The sequence below is a fragment of the Gorilla gorilla genome, chromosome 3 (assembly GCF_029281585.2).
Source record: "Gorilla gorilla gorilla isolate KB3781 chromosome 3, NHGRI_mGorGor1-v2.1_pri, whole genome shotgun sequence".
NCBI lineage: Eukaryota > Metazoa > Chordata > Mammalia > Primates > Hominidae > Gorilla > Gorilla gorilla.
In genome coordinates, this window is record NC_073227.2 from 93,851,721 (window position 1) to 93,870,696 (window position 18,976).

General features: G+C 36.2%; 1 protein-coding gene across 5 annotated transcripts in view; it reads right to left on the reverse strand.

Moving 5' to 3' along the window:
- Positions 1–8,543, reverse strand: part of RASSF6 (Ras association domain family member 6) — a 49,117-nt gene extending 40,574 nt beyond the window's left edge. For 2 of the 5 annotated variants that reach the window (XM_063705313.1, XM_004038807.5), the window contains exon 1: positions 8,200–8,489. Coding sequence is in view for 1 of the 5 variants with exons in the window: in XM_004038806.5 (XP_004038854.5) it covers positions 8,351–8,412 (62 nt within the window). In the remaining 4 variants the exon portion in view is untranslated. Of the gene's footprint in view, positions 1–744; positions 794–8,199 lie in introns of those variants that run through there. The other 3 variants (XM_063705312.1, XM_063705314.1, XM_004038806.5) reach the window with 3 other exon arrangements.
- Between the last annotated feature and the right edge of the window lie 10,433 nt (positions 8,544–18,976).

An 18,976-nucleotide genomic window follows, 5' to 3' on the forward strand; every position in this document is an offset into this window, starting at 1 on the left:
CTATTGCAATAACTCACCCAAACTGGCTGAACCTTGCCCCAATCAGCAGAACACAACTGCAATTCTAGGCAGCTAAAATCAAGCTCTGACTTGAAGAGTTGATTAGGTATGATGTAATATTTTTCAAGTCTCCTTCAAGCTCTGGAAACTGTGGTCAGATGTGAATAATCTCCTCCTTTATATGTTCATATAAATGGCATTAGGGTGTGACCAGAGATGTAAAGTATAATATTTTCTGTTCATTCCATTTTGCAAAAATTGAATATTCAGTTATCATGGCTCCAAGTCTATAAGATTTTAGGGGATAGAGCCAGAATAAAAAAGATGGATGAGAGAGTTCAGTTTTCTTTTTTTTTTTTTTAAAGGTTGTGTATAAGGGGGTGGATTTCCTCCTTTTCCTTTCAAATCTGGTTATTTGGGTTGGGTAAGATGAATAAAAATTAGGAAATTATATGTCCTAACTCTTCAGAGTACCAGGAAAAAAAGAAAACATGAAAGCTATTCTTCTATTCTCATAAAATCTCTGATGCATATTTTTCTTTATAGCATGTTGTTAAACTCACTAGGTACTTTGTTACAGTTTTCAGGGTAAATGCTTGGCTGGAGTCTCATTTTAGGCTTTTATCATTCTGATCATCCCATCACCTATTTGGTCACAAACCATCTTGGTATCTTTCTTAATAAATACAGCCCAAGTCCCTTAACCTGACTCTCGAAGCTTTTTTCAATTCCATTCAAACCTACCTTTCCAGGCTCCAAACTGAAACATTTCTTCAACACCAGGCCTTGTAATCTAATGAAATTTCATGTCATTGAGTCTTTTCTCACCAATTTCTCCTGGCAGCAGAGGGCCCTCCTCACTTCAGGTCCAGATATCTGGTCCCTTTTAGTCCCCAGTGGGACATCTTAAAGTCTCCCCATGTCCTTTGAATCCACACTGTTGTCATCATTCTGCTTTCTACCTTGTATTGTCATTATTGATTTATACCTTACTTTCTTTTCTATTGCTATCTTCTTGCTCAAAGAATGGTGCTTCTCTAGTTGGAAATGGCATCCTCTGATAGCACATCATTGGCAGGTCTCATGCAGGACACCTGGAGGACTCATACCAGAGACACAGACGCTTAGTCACCAGGCAAAGTAATTCTATACGTCAGAAGCCACATGGGCATTTTATGCTGCCTTGGGCACACAGACACAACATGCTCCATGAGCCCAGTGAATCCCAGTTACTTATTCACAGGATTTGGTCTGGGCAATTTGGTTATACAGGTTACACAGGTTCCTCCAGCTTCTCAAACCTGAGTTTTGCCCCTGGATTTTGTCATTCTAATAACCCACCAAAAGGGTTATTAATGTCCCCGAGTGAAATCCCCCAGTGATGACCCTGGGGTCCAAACACTTCCTTCTTCCTCCTGGGTCCAGATTATTTATCATATATTCCTTTAATTTAGCCCTACCTCCACCTCTCCACCCATGTTCCAAGAGCCTATACCTTGCCAAAGAGTTCGCTTCTCTCCTCATTTCTCCGCCTCTTAGCAACATTTGACAAGATTGATTTTCCTACCTTTTAAAACACTTTCTTCTTGATGCTTTTGAGACAAACCACGAATAACAATCACCTCACTCTATGTTCCTGCTATCTCACAGGCCTCAACACTAGTCTTCTTTGCTGACTCCTCCTTTGTATGATCACTAAATACTGGCTTGTTTGAGTGTCCATTCTCAGCCATCCTTTCTTCTCTATCTATACATTCTTCCAGATAATCGAATCCATCTCCATCCCATAATCTCTGTTGAGCTCCAGACGCATGTCACCGCCTACCTAATCTCTACTTAGATGTGTACCAGGCATCTCAATATCTACATGGCGGAAAAAGAACCACTGACTTTCTCCCATGCTCTAAAACTTCCTCCTCCACAATTCTTTCCCATCTAGGCATCAAAACTAATATTTAGTCTCATTTTTTCCCTCTTTCATCATAAGCCGAATTCAATCCAAAAGTAAGTCCTATTCACTGTACCACTAACATAATCCAAATTCGAAAGCTTTGATTTCCACTGCTACTACCCTAAGCCAAACCACCATCATCTTTTTCCTGGATTATTGCGTCAGCCTACTAGAGGGCCTCCCTCTGTTGTGGTCTGAATGTTTGTGTCCCCATAAAACCTGGATGTTGAAACTTAATCCCCAATGCAATAGTATTAACAGGTGAGGACTTTAGGAGGTGATTGGGTCATGATAGTGGAGACTTCATGAATGTGATTAGTGCCCTTATAAAAGAGACACCAGAAGCTGCCTGGACCCTTCCACCATGTCAGAGCATAGCAAAAAGACCATCTAAGAACCAGACAGCTTGCTTCCCTCACCAGACACTGGGGATATTTGGAACTGAAGAACCACTGATAGCAGCTTCTTATAATTACAAAGTGAAAATTGGCAGTGATGGACTGAAAAATCATTGCGGTAGCTTTCCAACTGGCTCACTCTTTATTTGTATTCATAAGAAATATCAAAGATATCATTAAAGAGGGCAAATAATTGCAATGTAGTTATAGTGACACACTGTTGATCTATGCTGAGGTAACTCATAGCCAGCTTCAGAAGACTTCAGAAGATGTGATGAAAGGGTTTCCAAGGCTCTTATATTATTCTCTGACTTTAGGAAGACAGTTGAATATAATTTAATGTAAGAAAATAAAAACAGGATAAAATTTTCATTCATAGGCAGCACATAATATTTGAGTAGGAAATAATATTGTTCATGTCTGATCTAAAAATTGGGTAAATAAAATATTCAAACAGTTTAAATATCTGAAAGGTAAGAACATGCTTTGGTAAAAGTCCCATTGTTAGTATTAACAGTGAAGTGAAATAGAAAAGTTAGCCGGGTGTGGTGGCACACACTTGTAATCCCAGCTACGTGGGAGGCTGAGGCCCGAGAATCACTTAAACATGGGAGATGGAGGTTGCAGTGAGCCAAGATTGTGTCCCTGCACTCCAGCCTGGGTGATAGAGTGAGACTCTGTCTCAAAAAAAAAAAAAAAAAAAAAAGGAGCAAAACAAATAAACAAACAAAAACAATGAAGTGAGGCATAGATCTATGAATTCAAATAGTTTTTCATCCTCATCTTCCCATTCCCATTCACCATGATTCATAGCAAATTAAAACCTGCTAGGGCCCTTGTGAACATCTCCTAAATTATAAAGACTTGGTAGATATAAGCATCTGAGCAAATTTTCTCAAAGACTTAAGAGGAGAATAACAGAGAAGTCATGAATAGCAAAGAGGGAGAGAATTTATGAAGAAAGAAAAAATTACAGTTCTAGAAGCCTGGAGGTCTTACTTGGGATGTTCAGTTATTTTGGTAGAACATAATAAACTACAACTTGAGGAGGAAGATGGTTGTTACAAATCTATGTAGGCCCCGGGGGCCAGAGATTATTGACTTAGATTGTGTGTAAAATAAGATCATTATTTAATAAGTTTGGTTATTTACTTTTTCATTTTGTCCGGAAACAATGAAGCTGGAGAAACAGGGAATTAGATAGGTCAGCAATTAAGTCCTGGAGAAATCAACAGCACTAGAAGTATAGGAGAGGTAGAATTGGTCTGAACAAGCCAATGAGATCTGGATGGAGCCTGAGGAGGCAGTGTTGGGCAGCATTAGCGTTCCAGCAATGCTGGAACGTGGTTCACCTCCCCCTGCTCTGCATTCCTGCCTAAAGGTGGGCTTGCCTGGACTTACCAGTTGCCTTGTGACCAGAATGAGGCCAGAGGACAGGAAGTGAATTCTAGTACAAATGAAATCAAATGGGTCAGTCATTTAAAGTAACTTCCTGTTATCCAAGCATGAGTTAATTAAATGGTTACATGTCTAAAAGTGGAAAATTTGGTTCACTTGTTTGTAAATTCAACAAATATTTCACGAGTTCCTTCTCTGCACCTGCTACTGTGCTAGGCACAGAAAGTATAGCCTGTATCTATATCTATAGCCTCTTATTTCTGAGGCCACAAGGTGCACAAAGTGTCATAATGCTAATGATTTTACAAAGAACTAATATATATACATATATCTATATCTATCTATCCATCTATCTATCTATCTATCTATCTATCTATCTATCTATCTACCTACCTACCTATCTATCTATCTATCTATACATATATATACAGGTGCTAACTTCCCTGTATTTCCCAGCCAAAGACAATTTCTCTTGCTTCTGAAATTTCACAGGAGATTTTATGTAGCTTTCTAATTACTTACTGCTTTCTCTCTCTAACCATATTTTATTTTACTTAATTTGACTACTAGGTCCTTTAGGACAGAATTATTGCTATTTCATTTTTGTGTCTTCTAAAGTGAGTGAATATATGCAGGCATATAGATAAAACATACACAAAATATTGAATACATCCAACATACAGAGAGGTATATTATAATATTAATGGTAAAATTAAGAGCTAAGAGATTATGTGTGATAATTATTTCTTTTTTTATTTTGTATGTACTTTCTAAATCATAGACAAGGAATATATGTTACATCTCTCTCACCCACGTCCCCAGTAAAAGCTACTTAAAAAAAGAACAGAAAGTATCACACTAGAATAGCAAGTGTGTATTTCAATTATGAGATAAGAGTATGTTAAGGGCTGTACACACGGAGAGTCTTTTTAATAAAATATCGTTTCAGCTTGAAGAAGAAATAGAAAGTTACAATTATGTATTCATCTCCAAAACGAAGCTGTTTTCTCAAAGTTATGACCTGGAACCTTGGAGTAGAGAAGAGCAGAGTTATATGCAATTACATCACTTCAAGAAAATGAGACAAAGCATCTATAATTCCATCCAGTATCTACTTCTCTCAAAAAAGGAAAAGAGTTAACAGAGTGATGGTTTCTGGGAAACATTTGGCTCCATACTTTTTCTTAAAATGTGCTTTATTTGCAGAGACAGTAAAAGTCAAGAGTTGGCATATATACAAACTATCACTTAATTAAGTTATATTGGTTGCAGTCAGTGATTGTTGGTTTTGAGATAGAAATAATGTATTATAATCATTGAATCTAAGAGAGGACTAAGCAGAATATGAATCAAACACACTTCTATGTGAGCATGCCACTGCCCTCAGTTCAAGTGGAATCTAATTGGAAATGCCAAACCTTTATTATTCTATTGCATATTTACATGGTACTAATGCCATGCATTTTATTCTGCTCAAGGTGCCCTCAGGGAGATAAAGAAAGCAGAAACGGTCGGAGCAGCTAATTTGTATTAAGACACTTAAGGCATCTTGCCACCACTGGGTCTGGGAGGCGCTGCTCAGTCTGCCGACAGCATCTTCTGGAATTACTGGTGTGGTGGAACTCAAGAATTTTCTGCTTCACCTGAGCTTCCCAGTAGAAATTCTTAGGTTGACGTCACAAAGATCACGACTCATTTTTCCTGTTTGTATATTTGCTGCAAAAGAATCGACACTCTCTCCTCTTAAGCTCCTTTACTAGGCTCTAGGTGATGATGAAGTTTTCCTTTAAGTTAACATCCTTATCACTTAAATAGGAGACACTTCATGTTCAACTCCTGAAAGCAGTGGTATTAGTTAAGTTTGGTTGTTGAGATTATGTTATGAAAGTGATGAAATCACTATAATTTATCATTTTAAACATACAAATTAATTTTTGCAACAGAATAACTAACTGTAGTGTAAAAGGAAAATATTCAGAATTCCTTTCTCAGAGGTTGTGTTTTCAAATGGCCTATACTTGAATATTTTAAAAATCTAAGCTTTTATATGAAGCCCATGTATCTCTAGTAACCGTGAATTCCCCACCTACATTGCAATCAATGAATCTATATAAGCAAATGGACTGTCAGCATTGGGTTTCTATCTCAGTTAAAAGTATAGGATGCTTCTTATTTTAGGAAATTAAAACAAGAATCAGGTATAGAACTTTTAATTACATGCTTAAAAGACTTGTTACATACATGTTACAGTATTTTGAATATAACTGGAAAAGTTAATTTTTTCGTAATCACTGCTGGGTCTCTCTGTGTCACTCTTTTCTCTCTTTCTCTCTCTCTCTGATTGACCACAACATTTAATAGTTTATAATAAAATGTTATACACGTGAGAAATAGTAGAATAAATGTAAATTCAACACAATATTCTAATGTATAGATATAAAGTTATCTATCTATCTATCTATCTATCTATCTATCTATCTATCTATCTAAACAGATTTTAACTAGAAAGACTTCCACCCAGTTACGGTTAAGTAGATTAATCTCAAATGAATTTCAAATATGGTTAAATAAATTTATCTCAATTGGGGCTACTGTTCTTTATTTAGACATATGTCTATTAATAAATATAAAGGCAAATAACTTTGTTTAAGGATGTATAACAATATGGAAATGCAGCATAAAAGTATATTTCCTCTTTGAAAAATCTTCAATGAATATTGGAACCCTAACTTATTCTAATTCAATCTGATTCCTTTATAAGTTTTTAGCTAAACTGTACTAAACACAATCAGACCCTAGAGGGAAATAACATAGTAAACTTCAGTTAGGTTGGGTTTAGAATTCTATCCACAATTCTCCAGTTAATATCTAATTGTAAGCACACTGAAGAATTTCAACTCTGCAATTTGAAAAAAGAATCCATTAAAACACCAATGATATTAAGTTAGGGTATACTGCAAACTCCTAGACTGCTTTATTTAATAAAATAACAAGATAAAAATGACGTCAATGGAAATTACTAGTCATAGACACTAAGTTGGTCCCCTCAAGAAAATTAGCAACATTAATAACTAACAACATTGACAAAAGTGCCCTTTAAGTGAAACTTCATAAAATAAAGCCACTTTCCTGTAATTTAAGCTTAAGAGGTAGAGACTGACAAAATACAAGTATTATTCCTTCATGTCTCTTGTCCATCAACACAAATTAAAAACAGCACTTCAATACAAACAATTCAATATGTGCTGAAATATAAAGACATGGATTATATGGTCTAAATTGATGAAAGTTATTCAAAAGTAGTCTCCTTTATAAAACCCAAATGGCATGAATTCCACAATATGAGATTGTGTGTAACTCTCTTACTCTAAAATTCTATTTTCTTTTTAGGAATAACAGATTAATGTAAATGTGAATTTTTCAAAAGAAAAGTGATTGAGTAGCAAATATGTCTGAATTTGCCACCACATACTCTATCTGAAAAATGGAAAGAAGCCAGGTCATTTCGTTGCTACCCAGAGAGATGATCCTAGCACACCTGTCACCTGCTTGCCTGTCCTGGACCCAGTCTCCGGGAACCAGTTCAATTCCAGCATCCTAATACACACTGTCTGGTCTCCCTAGTTCAGCTTGCCCTCCCTGATAACGGCCCCTTTGGTAGAGCAGCTTATTCTTAATGCTAGCAGTAGGTATCACTTACAGAACACTTGCTGAGTGTTCAGTTCCCATCAAAGAAAGCCTTATGTGGCAGATCCTTTGATGATGCTTGTTTTACAGACAAACGTTTGGGGCTTAGGTTAAGAAACTTGAGAGGGGGCAAACTAATAAGTGGCAAAGCCGAGCTTTGAACCTACCACTCTTCTGCTTCAGAATTCATATCCTTAACTCATGGACTCCCATTTAATTATTTATGTTTATTATTTCATTGTTTGGTGAGCGCTTATATTGAAAATTCATTTTTTTTTTGGTGGGGGGCATGCTTTCTGTCACTTTGCAGAAACAAATAAAAGTTGAGCTGAACCCTCAATTAAGATCTTTCCAGTGCGATGATTCAACACAATATTCTAACCATAAGGATACTCAGAGGAAGGAGGATGCCATCCAGAAGTCTAGTATCTTTGTAAGGCACGATTTTTGCCAGGCACAATTACAGGTGAAGGGCTCATTGAACTAAAGGGAGGAGGGGTCCTGTGGTCACATTTACCTCCAAGCCCTTCTCTGCACCCTTTCCCTCCCTTCTTTCCCCTCTCTCCCTCCCACCCTACAAGCTTACCTTGGTTAGGAAAGCATATTCTGAGAAAATCAAAAGGAAAAGGGATGTGTGCGATTCAGGCTGCTATGACACACACACACTTAACTTTGCTGCCTATGGATTCTGCTTTCTAATAACTTGCCCTCAACATGACCCCAGGGAGTGGATTAGAAAGTTTTTTCCCCATCCCCATTTTTTACCTGTTATTCACACTGTGAGCAGGAGGACCCTTTTCACCATCGTTGTTGGGCTGAACTTGCTCCGCGGTTTGTTCTCGGCTGGGTCAGGAACTCTGGTAGAGGGAAACCAGTGCCCTGTCTCTGCCGGACTGGGACTCCGCGAGTCACTCACCTGTAGGGGAGGTCCGAGGCCCGCGCGGGCGCAGGGGCGGCGCCTGTCTCCTCCCAGAGCATGGCTCAGCTGGGCGCTTGCAGTGCCCCCCACGCGATCAGCGATCCTAGAGCCCCAGGAGCTGTTAATTATTTCTCCTTTTCGCCACAGCAGGGAAGTGTTAAGAAACCTGAGCCACTCCCTGTGCCTCAGTGCATGTTGGGAGTGTTTACTTTCTTAGGAACAGCTGATAGGTACACTCCTTTGCTCTCTGCCACACTTCTTGAGAAATGAATGGACATTCTAGTTAACGCTTTAACCACGGGATTTGACTGATGTTAATCTCTATTCTCTAGTCCACCCAGGCTGTAGGTAATTGGCCTGTGAGAAATGACACCAACCAAGACTGAACGCCATTATTCACGTCTTTTTAAGATTTTTCTTTTCCAATTTGAGATTTGTTAACTTTCTTTTCCTTGTTATTTTGCTAACACATTTCCCTGCTAGCACTTTTTTTCACCCAGAGCAGCGTTTCGCGCTTCAGGGTGCACCAGGACCACCTATGTATTCTGCTAAACCCAGGTACCATCAGCTGTGAGACTCTGATTTAGTAGGCCATGCATACACTTCGGGTATTTATATTTTTTATAAGCTCCACAGAAGAAACTGGTAGACATCAAAGTTTGAAAATGAGTGTAATGAAACAAAACAGAGGAAATAAATAATAATTTAGTCATTATCTACTGAATTGGATTTGGGGGCTTTGTTTTTTCCAATATCTCCAATTTCAAAAGGACACCAAAAAGGCTTAGAAACTGTTAAATGACAGATGCTGTGGAAATATGAAGTACATTTATACACACACACACACACACACACACACACATTTTTAAGGATCATTGTTATTTTACTGGTTTCCTATGTAAAGCAACTATTCATAATTTTTTAAACATAATAGGTTATTTTACAAGTGTAAACCTGAGAGCCCTCAAAAGAAATTCAATCTGATTCCTACAAAGAGTTCAGCAGGCAGAGTTAATTTCTGGTATCTTTCATGTTCAAACGCCAGATGAACAGAATGACTCTAGATGTTCAGGTTGCATGTTTGTCATAGCACTTTAAGTAGGATCCTATATGTTCAAAAGGTGAGGCAGGCCAGGTGCAGTGACTCAAGTCTGTAATCTCAGCACTTTGGGAGACCAAGGCTGGTGGATCACTTGAGTCCAGGAGTTCAAGACCAGCCTGGACAACATGGCAAAACCCTGTCTCTGCAAAAAAAAAAAAAAAAAAAAAAAAATTAGCCCGGCATTGTGGGGCATGCCTATGGTCCCAGCTACTCGGGAGGCTGAGGTGGGAGGATCACTTGAGCCTGGGAAGTCGAGGCTGCAGAGAGCCAAGATTGCACCACTGCACTCCAGCCTTGATGACAAAGCAAGACACTGACTCAAAAAAAAAAAAAAAAAAAAAGAAAACATATTAGGCAGTTTATCTATTTAATCTGTGGTGTGTGGAGACCAGGAACTATCAGATTTATCATTATTTGAGCAAATGGTTTTATTGGATCACAATCAAAGATTTTACAATCTTGTGTAAGGACAGATGTGACTTAGTATTACTTGCAGATATTAATTTGATCGTCATGTTGGCTCCACAACTCTCTGATATGTGGCTGCTGGTATGGATTGACCTTTGAATGATGACTAGCAGGACCTAGAGTAGTTACAGCTCTCGGTTCCAGGATATCTTGCTCAAATCCATGCTCCACCTCCATTGTCTGTGCTTGAAGTGGGTCATTTGCTTATTGTCAGCATCAGGGCAACATTCTTTTGCATCTTTTATCTGCAAGCATTGGATGTGGGGGCTTTGTTTTTTGCCAATACCTCCAATTTCAAAAGGACTCCAAAAAGGCTTAGAAACTGTTAAATGGCAGATGCTGTGGAAACTTTTACTCTGATGACTGCTTTCCAACTGGTTTTCTAAAGAAAAGTAAACTTAGAGGCTTAGTGACTTCGTTTTTTAGTGTTTTATTTGTTTGTAAATATGTAATTTTTATTTGATAATATAAAAAGTATATAATTGCACATATGCAATGTGGAAAATCTGAAAAACACAGAAACGTAGAGGACAAAAAGCACCTATAATTCCATCTCTCAAGTATAATCATCATAAACAATTTGTTGAATGTCTTTATTGACTTATTTTCCCTGTGGCTGTTTATCAAAATGCTATTACATTTGGTTTGTTGGTTTATAGCCTGCTTTCATCACATCAAACGTAGTATGAACAATTTACTATAAATCAGTCAGTTTTTTTCCTGCAATGTAATTTTAACTAGCTGCTCTGTATTGCACCAAATGAAAATACCGTTACTTATTTAATTATTATGATAAAGTTATATTGTTATAAACAACACTGCAGTGAATGATTACATATGATTCCACACAAGCATGACTACACCTTTTAGATACATTTCAAAAATTGAAGTTACCAGATGTAAGGCAATGTGCATTTTGAAGAATTTCCCTGCTTAAAAAAATCTTTGTCAGTTTTATACTCTCAGGGCAGCTAACATGGGTTATTATACTTCTTTTAAACATTTATTAATTTGAAACGTAAAAAAATCCATATCTTATTTTAAATATATATATCATTGTACCTGTAAGTTTGGGCTCTTTAGACTTTGCACTTTTGCTTTATTGTTTATTGGACTCTTTGCTCATCTTTTTTCTTATTGATTTATAAGTTATCTTTATATATTAAACATATCAACTCTTCATCATATATGCTGTGACTATATTTTCAAGGTGACTTGTTTACCTTGCAGTCTTGTCTATGGTATTTTTGACATATAGAAGTTTAAAAATGTAAATGGTCGAATCTATTATTTTTCTTTATCAGTTACATCACAGTTTTATAAAAGCTTTCCCATCCTTAAAGAATGTAAAAATGTACATATATTGCTTCTTCTAGTTTTTCTAAGATTTAGATATTATTCATTCATTAAATTGAACATTTTAGCCCATCTAGACTTTATTATGTTAAAACACCATGAAATTTAGATCTAACTTAATTTTTCTAAGTTATTAGTTTGTTAACTGAGTCACATTTATTAAATAACTATAGATTATAAAATTTATGAAGGCAAGGACCTTCATAAATTCTTAATGTCTTATCCTCTATTTTAACCACTAAGCTTAGCACAGTGACTGGCAGGCCCATGGTTGCTCAGATCAAATGTTTAACTAGCACTCTTGATTTCTTTCTTTCCCTCTTTCCACGCCCAGTAAATGAGCAAGTCCTGATGTTGTATCTCCATGGCTACCACCTTACATCAGGCCAGCATCATCTCTTGCTTGGATACCACAAATGACCTCCGAACTGGGCTTTATGCCTCCCCTCTTATCCTACTACAGTCCATTCTCCACCTGTGGCTAGCATAATCTTTTATAAGCAATATCCAGACAACAATACCACTTCTGATTTTCTTGGTTTAAAGGCTTTCTAGTGGTTGCACCGCACATCTGGAATAAAATCTAAATCTGAACTGCTTACCATGCCCTACAATGCCCCACATGACTGGCTCATCTCTGCTTCTTCGACCTTTTTGATTTTCTGCTTCCTTGGTACTAACTCTAAACTTGCTACCCTGGTTAATTTTTATTTCTGGAACAGACTAAACTTATTCCTGTCTCACTGCCTTTGTATTTATTATTGATTCATTTAAGAAAGCTTTGATCTGGTCATGGGTAGTTTCTTTTCATTACTATGTTTTTTTTCCTCAAATATTACCTCCTTAGAAAGGCTTCCTATGACGACTGTATTCAAAGAAGACTTCCGATCTTTCTCTATTATAGCACCTTGTTTTATTGTATTGGTGGCAATTATCATTAGCTAATTATATTTTATTGTTTGGGGTTACCTCTTTATTTTATGTCTCCTGTCATTAAAATATAAACGCTAAGAGATCAGGAACCTTGACTTGTAGGTTCACTCCTCTACGCTTAGTGTCTAGAACAATGTGTGGTCCCCTGAGGGTCAAGAAACACTGGGTCAAGAAGAAATAGTAACAATAAATAAGCGTTGAGTAAATAAATGTAGATCACACTCTTTCTTGATATGAAATGACACTTTTATCAAATACTGAGGGCATACATATTTTTTGCCTTACACTTCATATCTGAGGCTGTACTTAAAGAATATGTGCTAGGGAAGGAAACAAGGAAGCAGAAGCAGTGTAGCTCCAAACAATGAGGGGACTCCCAGTAAACACCTAGCTGGAAAATTGCCTTAAAGAGGAAGCCAGGCCTTCACAAGGAGGCAATGTGTTAATTACATTTCCGATGTGTAAAGCTTAAAATAAATATATTTTACAACTGGAAATTTTTGCCATAAAGATTTTAATAAATTACAGCAACCATAACAGATTAAGATTTTTGGAAAAATCTCAACATTTAACTTGAACTTGAAGAATAAACCGTCACTTCCTGTTTCAATTGAGGAACATATACTGCTTTTCTGTGAAAACAGACAAGAAATTTAATTAAAAAAAACTTTGTTGAGAAAAATAAGGGAGGAGAAATTTCCTTTAAAAATATACACAGAACTTTAATTAAAACAGTGCTGTAATTGATGTACAAATCATTTTAAAACTTTTAGATAGTTGATGAATTTTTAAAAAGCCTCACCTTTCCATAGTTATGTATCATAAGGTTCAACAGTGACTTTTGAGTAAGGCCATGATTTGTCATGATGATGGGGACAAGTGCAACACAACCATTTTTGCAACTTGAACAATGAAGATTATTTTCATTAATTAATGAAATTAATTTTTATTTCCAAAGCTTTTTCTTCTCTAAGAAAGTTTCTTGTCTGAGAAGCTCTAAGAAACAGTTTCTTATCTTCAATATAGACTGTTTTTCAATAACCTAATGGATAGTGGAAATAATCTAGTTTAGTCATTCCTTGAAAAATTAATCTTTCCCAAGCAGATGCAGAGATGGTACAAAGACAAATAAGACAAAATCTCCTCTCTCAAGGAGCTGACAATCTTCAACCTCAAGAGAAGAAATTTAAAAGCATACATACTTTCAAAATTCAGTGACAGAAAGAAACCCAGATTGTAATGATGTTTTGATAGGCTTTAACAGGTACAAAGAGAAATAATTTTTTTTAAATGTGAAGAATCATTTTCAAAAAAATGAAATGGGCAGTAATAATTTTCCCACCCCCAAAGTTACTGCCTTTTAAAATTGGTTATTGTATATAAAACATAAAGAAATCCAGTGAAATGTAACAGTGATTGCTGTTTTTCAAAATATGGCACTTAATCAATTTTGATTTTTTAAACTTTGTTGATTTTCTTATTGCATATTTGATTTCTGTTTTCAAAAATTACATTTTATTGTGTATATTTGAGGTTTACCAACATGATGTTATGGGAAACATACAGACAGTAAAATAGTTACTATGGTTAACAAACCTACACAGTTTCTTTTTTGGTGACAAGAGCAGCTAAAATCTACTTATTTAACAAAAATTCCAAATATAATACAATTTTATTAACTATGGTCCTCATGTTGTTCATTAGATCTCTAGACCCGTTCATCATACATATCTACTACTTTGTATTCTTTGACCTACATCTTCCCGTTCCCTCTGCCCTGCCCTTCCTGTCCCTGGCAACTACTGTTTCATTCTCTTTGTATTTTGACCTTATTTTTTTCCTTTTTAGATTCTATATATAAGTGAGATCGTGAGATTATGCAAATTTTTCCATCTGTGTCTGGCTTATTTCACTTAGCATAAGGTCCTCTAGGTACATCCATGTGGATAAAAGTGTCAGGATATACTTTTTTCAGGCTGAATAATATTCATGCACACACAGGTATACACATAACATTTTTTCTGTCCATTCATGTATTGATGGACAATTAGGAATTAGATTGTTTCTATATCTTGGCTATAATGAATAATTCTGCCTTGAACGTGGGAGTACAGATATCTTTATGGAGTGGTGATTTCATCTTATTTTGTTATATATCCAGAAGGGGAATTGCTGGGTCATATGGTAATTCTATTTTTAATTTCTTTAAGAATCCCCATTCTGCTTTTCATAATGGCAGTACTAATCTGTATTCCTATCGACAGTGTAGTAGGCTTTCCTTTTCTTGACACCCTTACCAACATTTGCCATCTCTTGTCTTTTTGGTAATAGGCGTCCTTATGAGTATAAGGTAATATCTCATAGCGGTTTTAATTTGCATTTCCCTGATGATTAGTGACAGCGAGCAACTTTTCATATACCTGTTGGCCATTTTTATGTCTTATTTGGAGAAATGTCTGTTCAGGTCTCTGACCCATTTTTTTAATTGGGTTGTTTTTCAGCTATTAATTATAAGAGTTCTTTATAATATTAATCTGTTATCAAACATATATAGTTTACAAACATTTTTTCTCAATCCATAGGTTTCCTTTTCAGTTTGTTGATTTGTTTCCTTCACTTTGTTTAATACAATTCCATTTATTTATTTTTACTTTTATAGCCTGGGATTTTGGTGTGACGCACAAAAACTCATTGCCAAGGCCAATGACAAGGAGATTTCCCCCTATGTTTTCTTCTAAAAGTGTTATGGTTTCAGATCTTATATTTAGGTGTTTTATCCATTTTGAGTTGATTTTTGTGTGTGGTGTAAGATAAGGTTCCAATTTCATTTTCTGTGTGTGTGTGTGTGGAAACCCAGTTTTCCCAGCGCCGTTAATTGAAGAGACTATTCTTTCCCCCTTGTGTTCTCTTGGTGCCCTTATCAAAAATTAGCTGACTTTATATGTTTGGATTTATTTCTGGGTTCCATATGCTGATCTGTGTGTTTCTGTTTCCATGCTAGTACCATACTGTTTTGAATATTATAACTCTGTAATATAAATTTAAATCAGGAAATATCTAGCTTCCAATTTTTTTTTTGTCTCAGTATTGATTTGGCTATTCAGGATTCTTTGAGGTTCTCTACAAATTTTAGAATTTTTTTTTCTATGAAGAAGGCCGTTGGAATTTTGATAGGGAATGTGTTAAATCTGTATATTGCATTGGGTAGTACAGACATTTTAATAATGTTAATTATTTTCATCCATGAACATGACATATCCTTCCATTTATTTGTGTGTTTTTCAGTTTCTTTCATCAATATTTTATGGTTTTCAGTGTACAAATCTTTCACTTCCTTGGTTAAATTTATTCCTATGTATTTTTTTTTGATGCTACTGCTTACAGTATTTTTAAAAATTTCTTTTTCAGCTAGGTCATTATTTATTTGTAGAAATGCTATTTGATTTTTTATGTTGATTTTGTACCTTGCAACTTTACTGAATTCATTTATTCATTTATTAGAATTTTCGGGACTCTTTGCAGTTTTCTACACTTAGGAATAGAAGTTGTGAGACTGGACATTGCTATCTTGTACTAGATCATAGTGGAAAAGCTTTCAATTGTTTCTCATTAATTATGATGTTAATGGCATTTATTATGTTGAGAAATTTTCCTTCCCTATCTAAACCATTAAGAGTTTTTTTTAAATCAAGAAATGATGCATAGCTTTGTCAAATGCTTTTCCTGCATCACTTGCCATGATATTGTGGTTTCAATCTTTCAGTCCGTTAATGTGACCTATCACTGTGATTAATTTGTTTATGTTAAACCAACCTTCATGCCAGGAATCAATCCCACTTGATCATGATGTATAATCTTTTTGATGTGTTGTTAAATTTGATTTGCTAATATTTTATTGAGGATTTTTGTATCAATGTTCATCAGAGATACTGGCTTATATGTTTCGTTTCTTATGGTGTTTTTATCTGGCTTAAGTATCATAATGATGCTGGCCTTTTAAAATGTGTGTTTGGAAGTATCCCCTCTACCTTTACTTTTTGGAAGAGTTTAAGAAGTATCACTAATAAATCTTTAAATTTTTGGTAGAATTGATCCATGAAGCCATCTGGCCCTGGGCTTTTCTTTGTTGGAAAGTTTTTAATTACTTCTTCCATCTATTTGTTCTTGGTCTGTCCAAGCCTTCTATTTTTTCCTCATTCAATCTTGGTAGGCTATATTTGTCTGGGCATTCATTTATTTCCTCTAGGTAATCCAATTTGTTGCCATATATTGTTCATAATAGTCACTTATGATTCTTTTTATTTCTGAGGCATATTTAATAATGCCTCCTCTTGCATTTATGATTTTACCTATTTGAGTCTTCTCTCTCTCTCTTTTTCTTTCAATCTAGCTAGAGGTTTGTCAATTTTGTTAACTTTTTCAAAGAACCAATTTTGTTTTTTTGCTTTTTCCTATGGTTTTTCTTCTTCTTTTTGTTATTTCTTCTACAAAAAAAATGGGATACATGTGCAGAACATGCAGGTTTGTTACATGGGTATACGTGTGTCATGGTGGTTTGCTGTACCTATTGACCTGTCCTCTAAGTTCCCTCCCCTCATCCCCCACCCTGAAACAGGCCCTGGTGTGTGATGTTCCCCTCTCTGTCTCCAAGTGTTCTCAATGTTCAACTCCCACTTATGAGCGAGAACATGTGGCATTTGGTTTTCTGTTCCTGTGTTGGTTTGCTGAGGATGATGGCCTCCAGCTTCATCTATGTCCCCGTAAAGACATGATCTCTCTTTACTTTTTTATGGCTGCGTAGTATTCCATGGTGTATATGTGCCACATTTTCTTTACCCAGTCTGTCATTGATGGGCATTTGGGTTGGTTTCATTTCTTTGCTGTTGTAAATAGTGCTGCAATAAACATACGTGTGCATGTGTCTTTATAGTAGAATGATTTATAGTCCTTTGGGTATATACCCAGTAATGGGATTGCTGCGTCAAATGGTATTTCTGGTTCTAGATCCTTAAGGAATTACCACACTGTCTTCCACAGTGGTTGAACTAATTTACATTCCCACCAGCAGAGTAAAAGCATTCCTATTTCTCCACAGACTTGCCAACATCTATTGTCTCCCCATTGCTTCTTTCTGTAAGGTTTGTTGAAGATCAGATGGTTTATTTGATATATGTATCTGCTCTTACCTTATTTTTTGTCCTTTACTAACTTTCAGTTTAGTTTGTCTCTTGTTTGCTTGTTCCTTGAGGATAAAGTTAGGCAATTTATTTGGGATCTTTCTTCTTTAATGTAGGTATTTATTGCTATCAACTTTCCTCTTATAACTTAATTTGCTGCATCTCGTAGGTTTTGTTATGTTGTATTTCTATTGTTGGTTTCAAGATATTTTTCATTTTTTAAAAAAATTCTTCTTTGACTCATTGATTGTTCCAGAGCATGTTGTTTAATTTCTGCCTGAGGGGCAGAGTGCAGCAGCAACTGAGAGGGGTAGGGCACAGCAACTTGCCCCCACAGGATAAGGTGTAGAAGCAGCTTGTTTCAGGAATGGCAGGCCACCAGGTGGGGGTGATATAGCAGTGACAAAGCCTCAGGGATGGATATTCACCCCTGAAGCAGGAATACTCCAGCAGTAGTTCTAGTTCAATAAGGGCGTAGCACAGTAGCCACACAGACCGGGGGGAGTGGGACACAGTGTTGGCAACTTCTCGAGGGGCAGTGCATCTGTGTGGACTCCAGGCAGCTCCCTCAGCTGGGCTCAGCTCCTGAGACACTGCAGGAGTCCCCAGTGCTGAGGGATTATAGGTGCCCAAGGTAGCGATGGGGTCTGCTAGGTTCCTTTAGTTTACCTTTTCTCTGCAGGAGGAAGTACCTCGTTATTTGCAGCTGACTGGGGAGTGGGGTGGCAGAGGTTATGTGTTTCTTTCTCTTTTCTATGTGGCCATCCTGGGTTTCTAGGCTCTACAAAATTTCTGCTGATCCTCTGATGTGTTCAAGTGGTCTCCTTTAGTTATTTTCATCAAAATATAGTTGCTTATTTGTTATTTTTGCTGTCTTTGTGGGATAAATGAGTGCAAGAGGTCTCTGCTTGGCCATCTTGCTCTAGCCGGTTTTGATTTGTATTCTGTTTCTCTATTCCTTCATTTTAAACACACACACACACAGACACACACACAACACTTTTTAATATCATACAAGATAACACAAACTTTTGGGGAAATAAAATAAACAATAATATATTATATAAAACACTTAACTCCAAGTGCCAACAGCTTGTAAGAAATGTAGGTCAATGTACTTTTATCTGAATATCAGCAGTTGAATGATACGAAAATGTCATTGTAGACTGAAAATTCCTTAGGAATGTATTGTTATAGTGACAATATTTACAAAGAAAAAATTGGAATATTTTGTTGGTCTTATGTGGTCTGAAATCTGAGGTAAAATACATGAAATTAGTATTTCACTAGGAAATCATTTATCTAATCATCCTGTTGCTTATAGTACACACTTGGCTCAGTAGTTATACTTGAAAGTATGTGTGTGGGTATGGATTTTTAAATTTTTTTTTTAGTTTTTAATTTAGAAGTCCTCATGCATATTGACACACTTAGAATGTTATAAGGACTTCCAAGATGGCACATTGAAGGCAGTGTTAGCATGTCTTTCCCATTTGGAAAGACAGAATAGCATACAGAGATTCACACTGTAACTTTTTTCTAAGAAGCAACACAGAAACTTAACAGGAAAACTGAAAGAAACCAAAA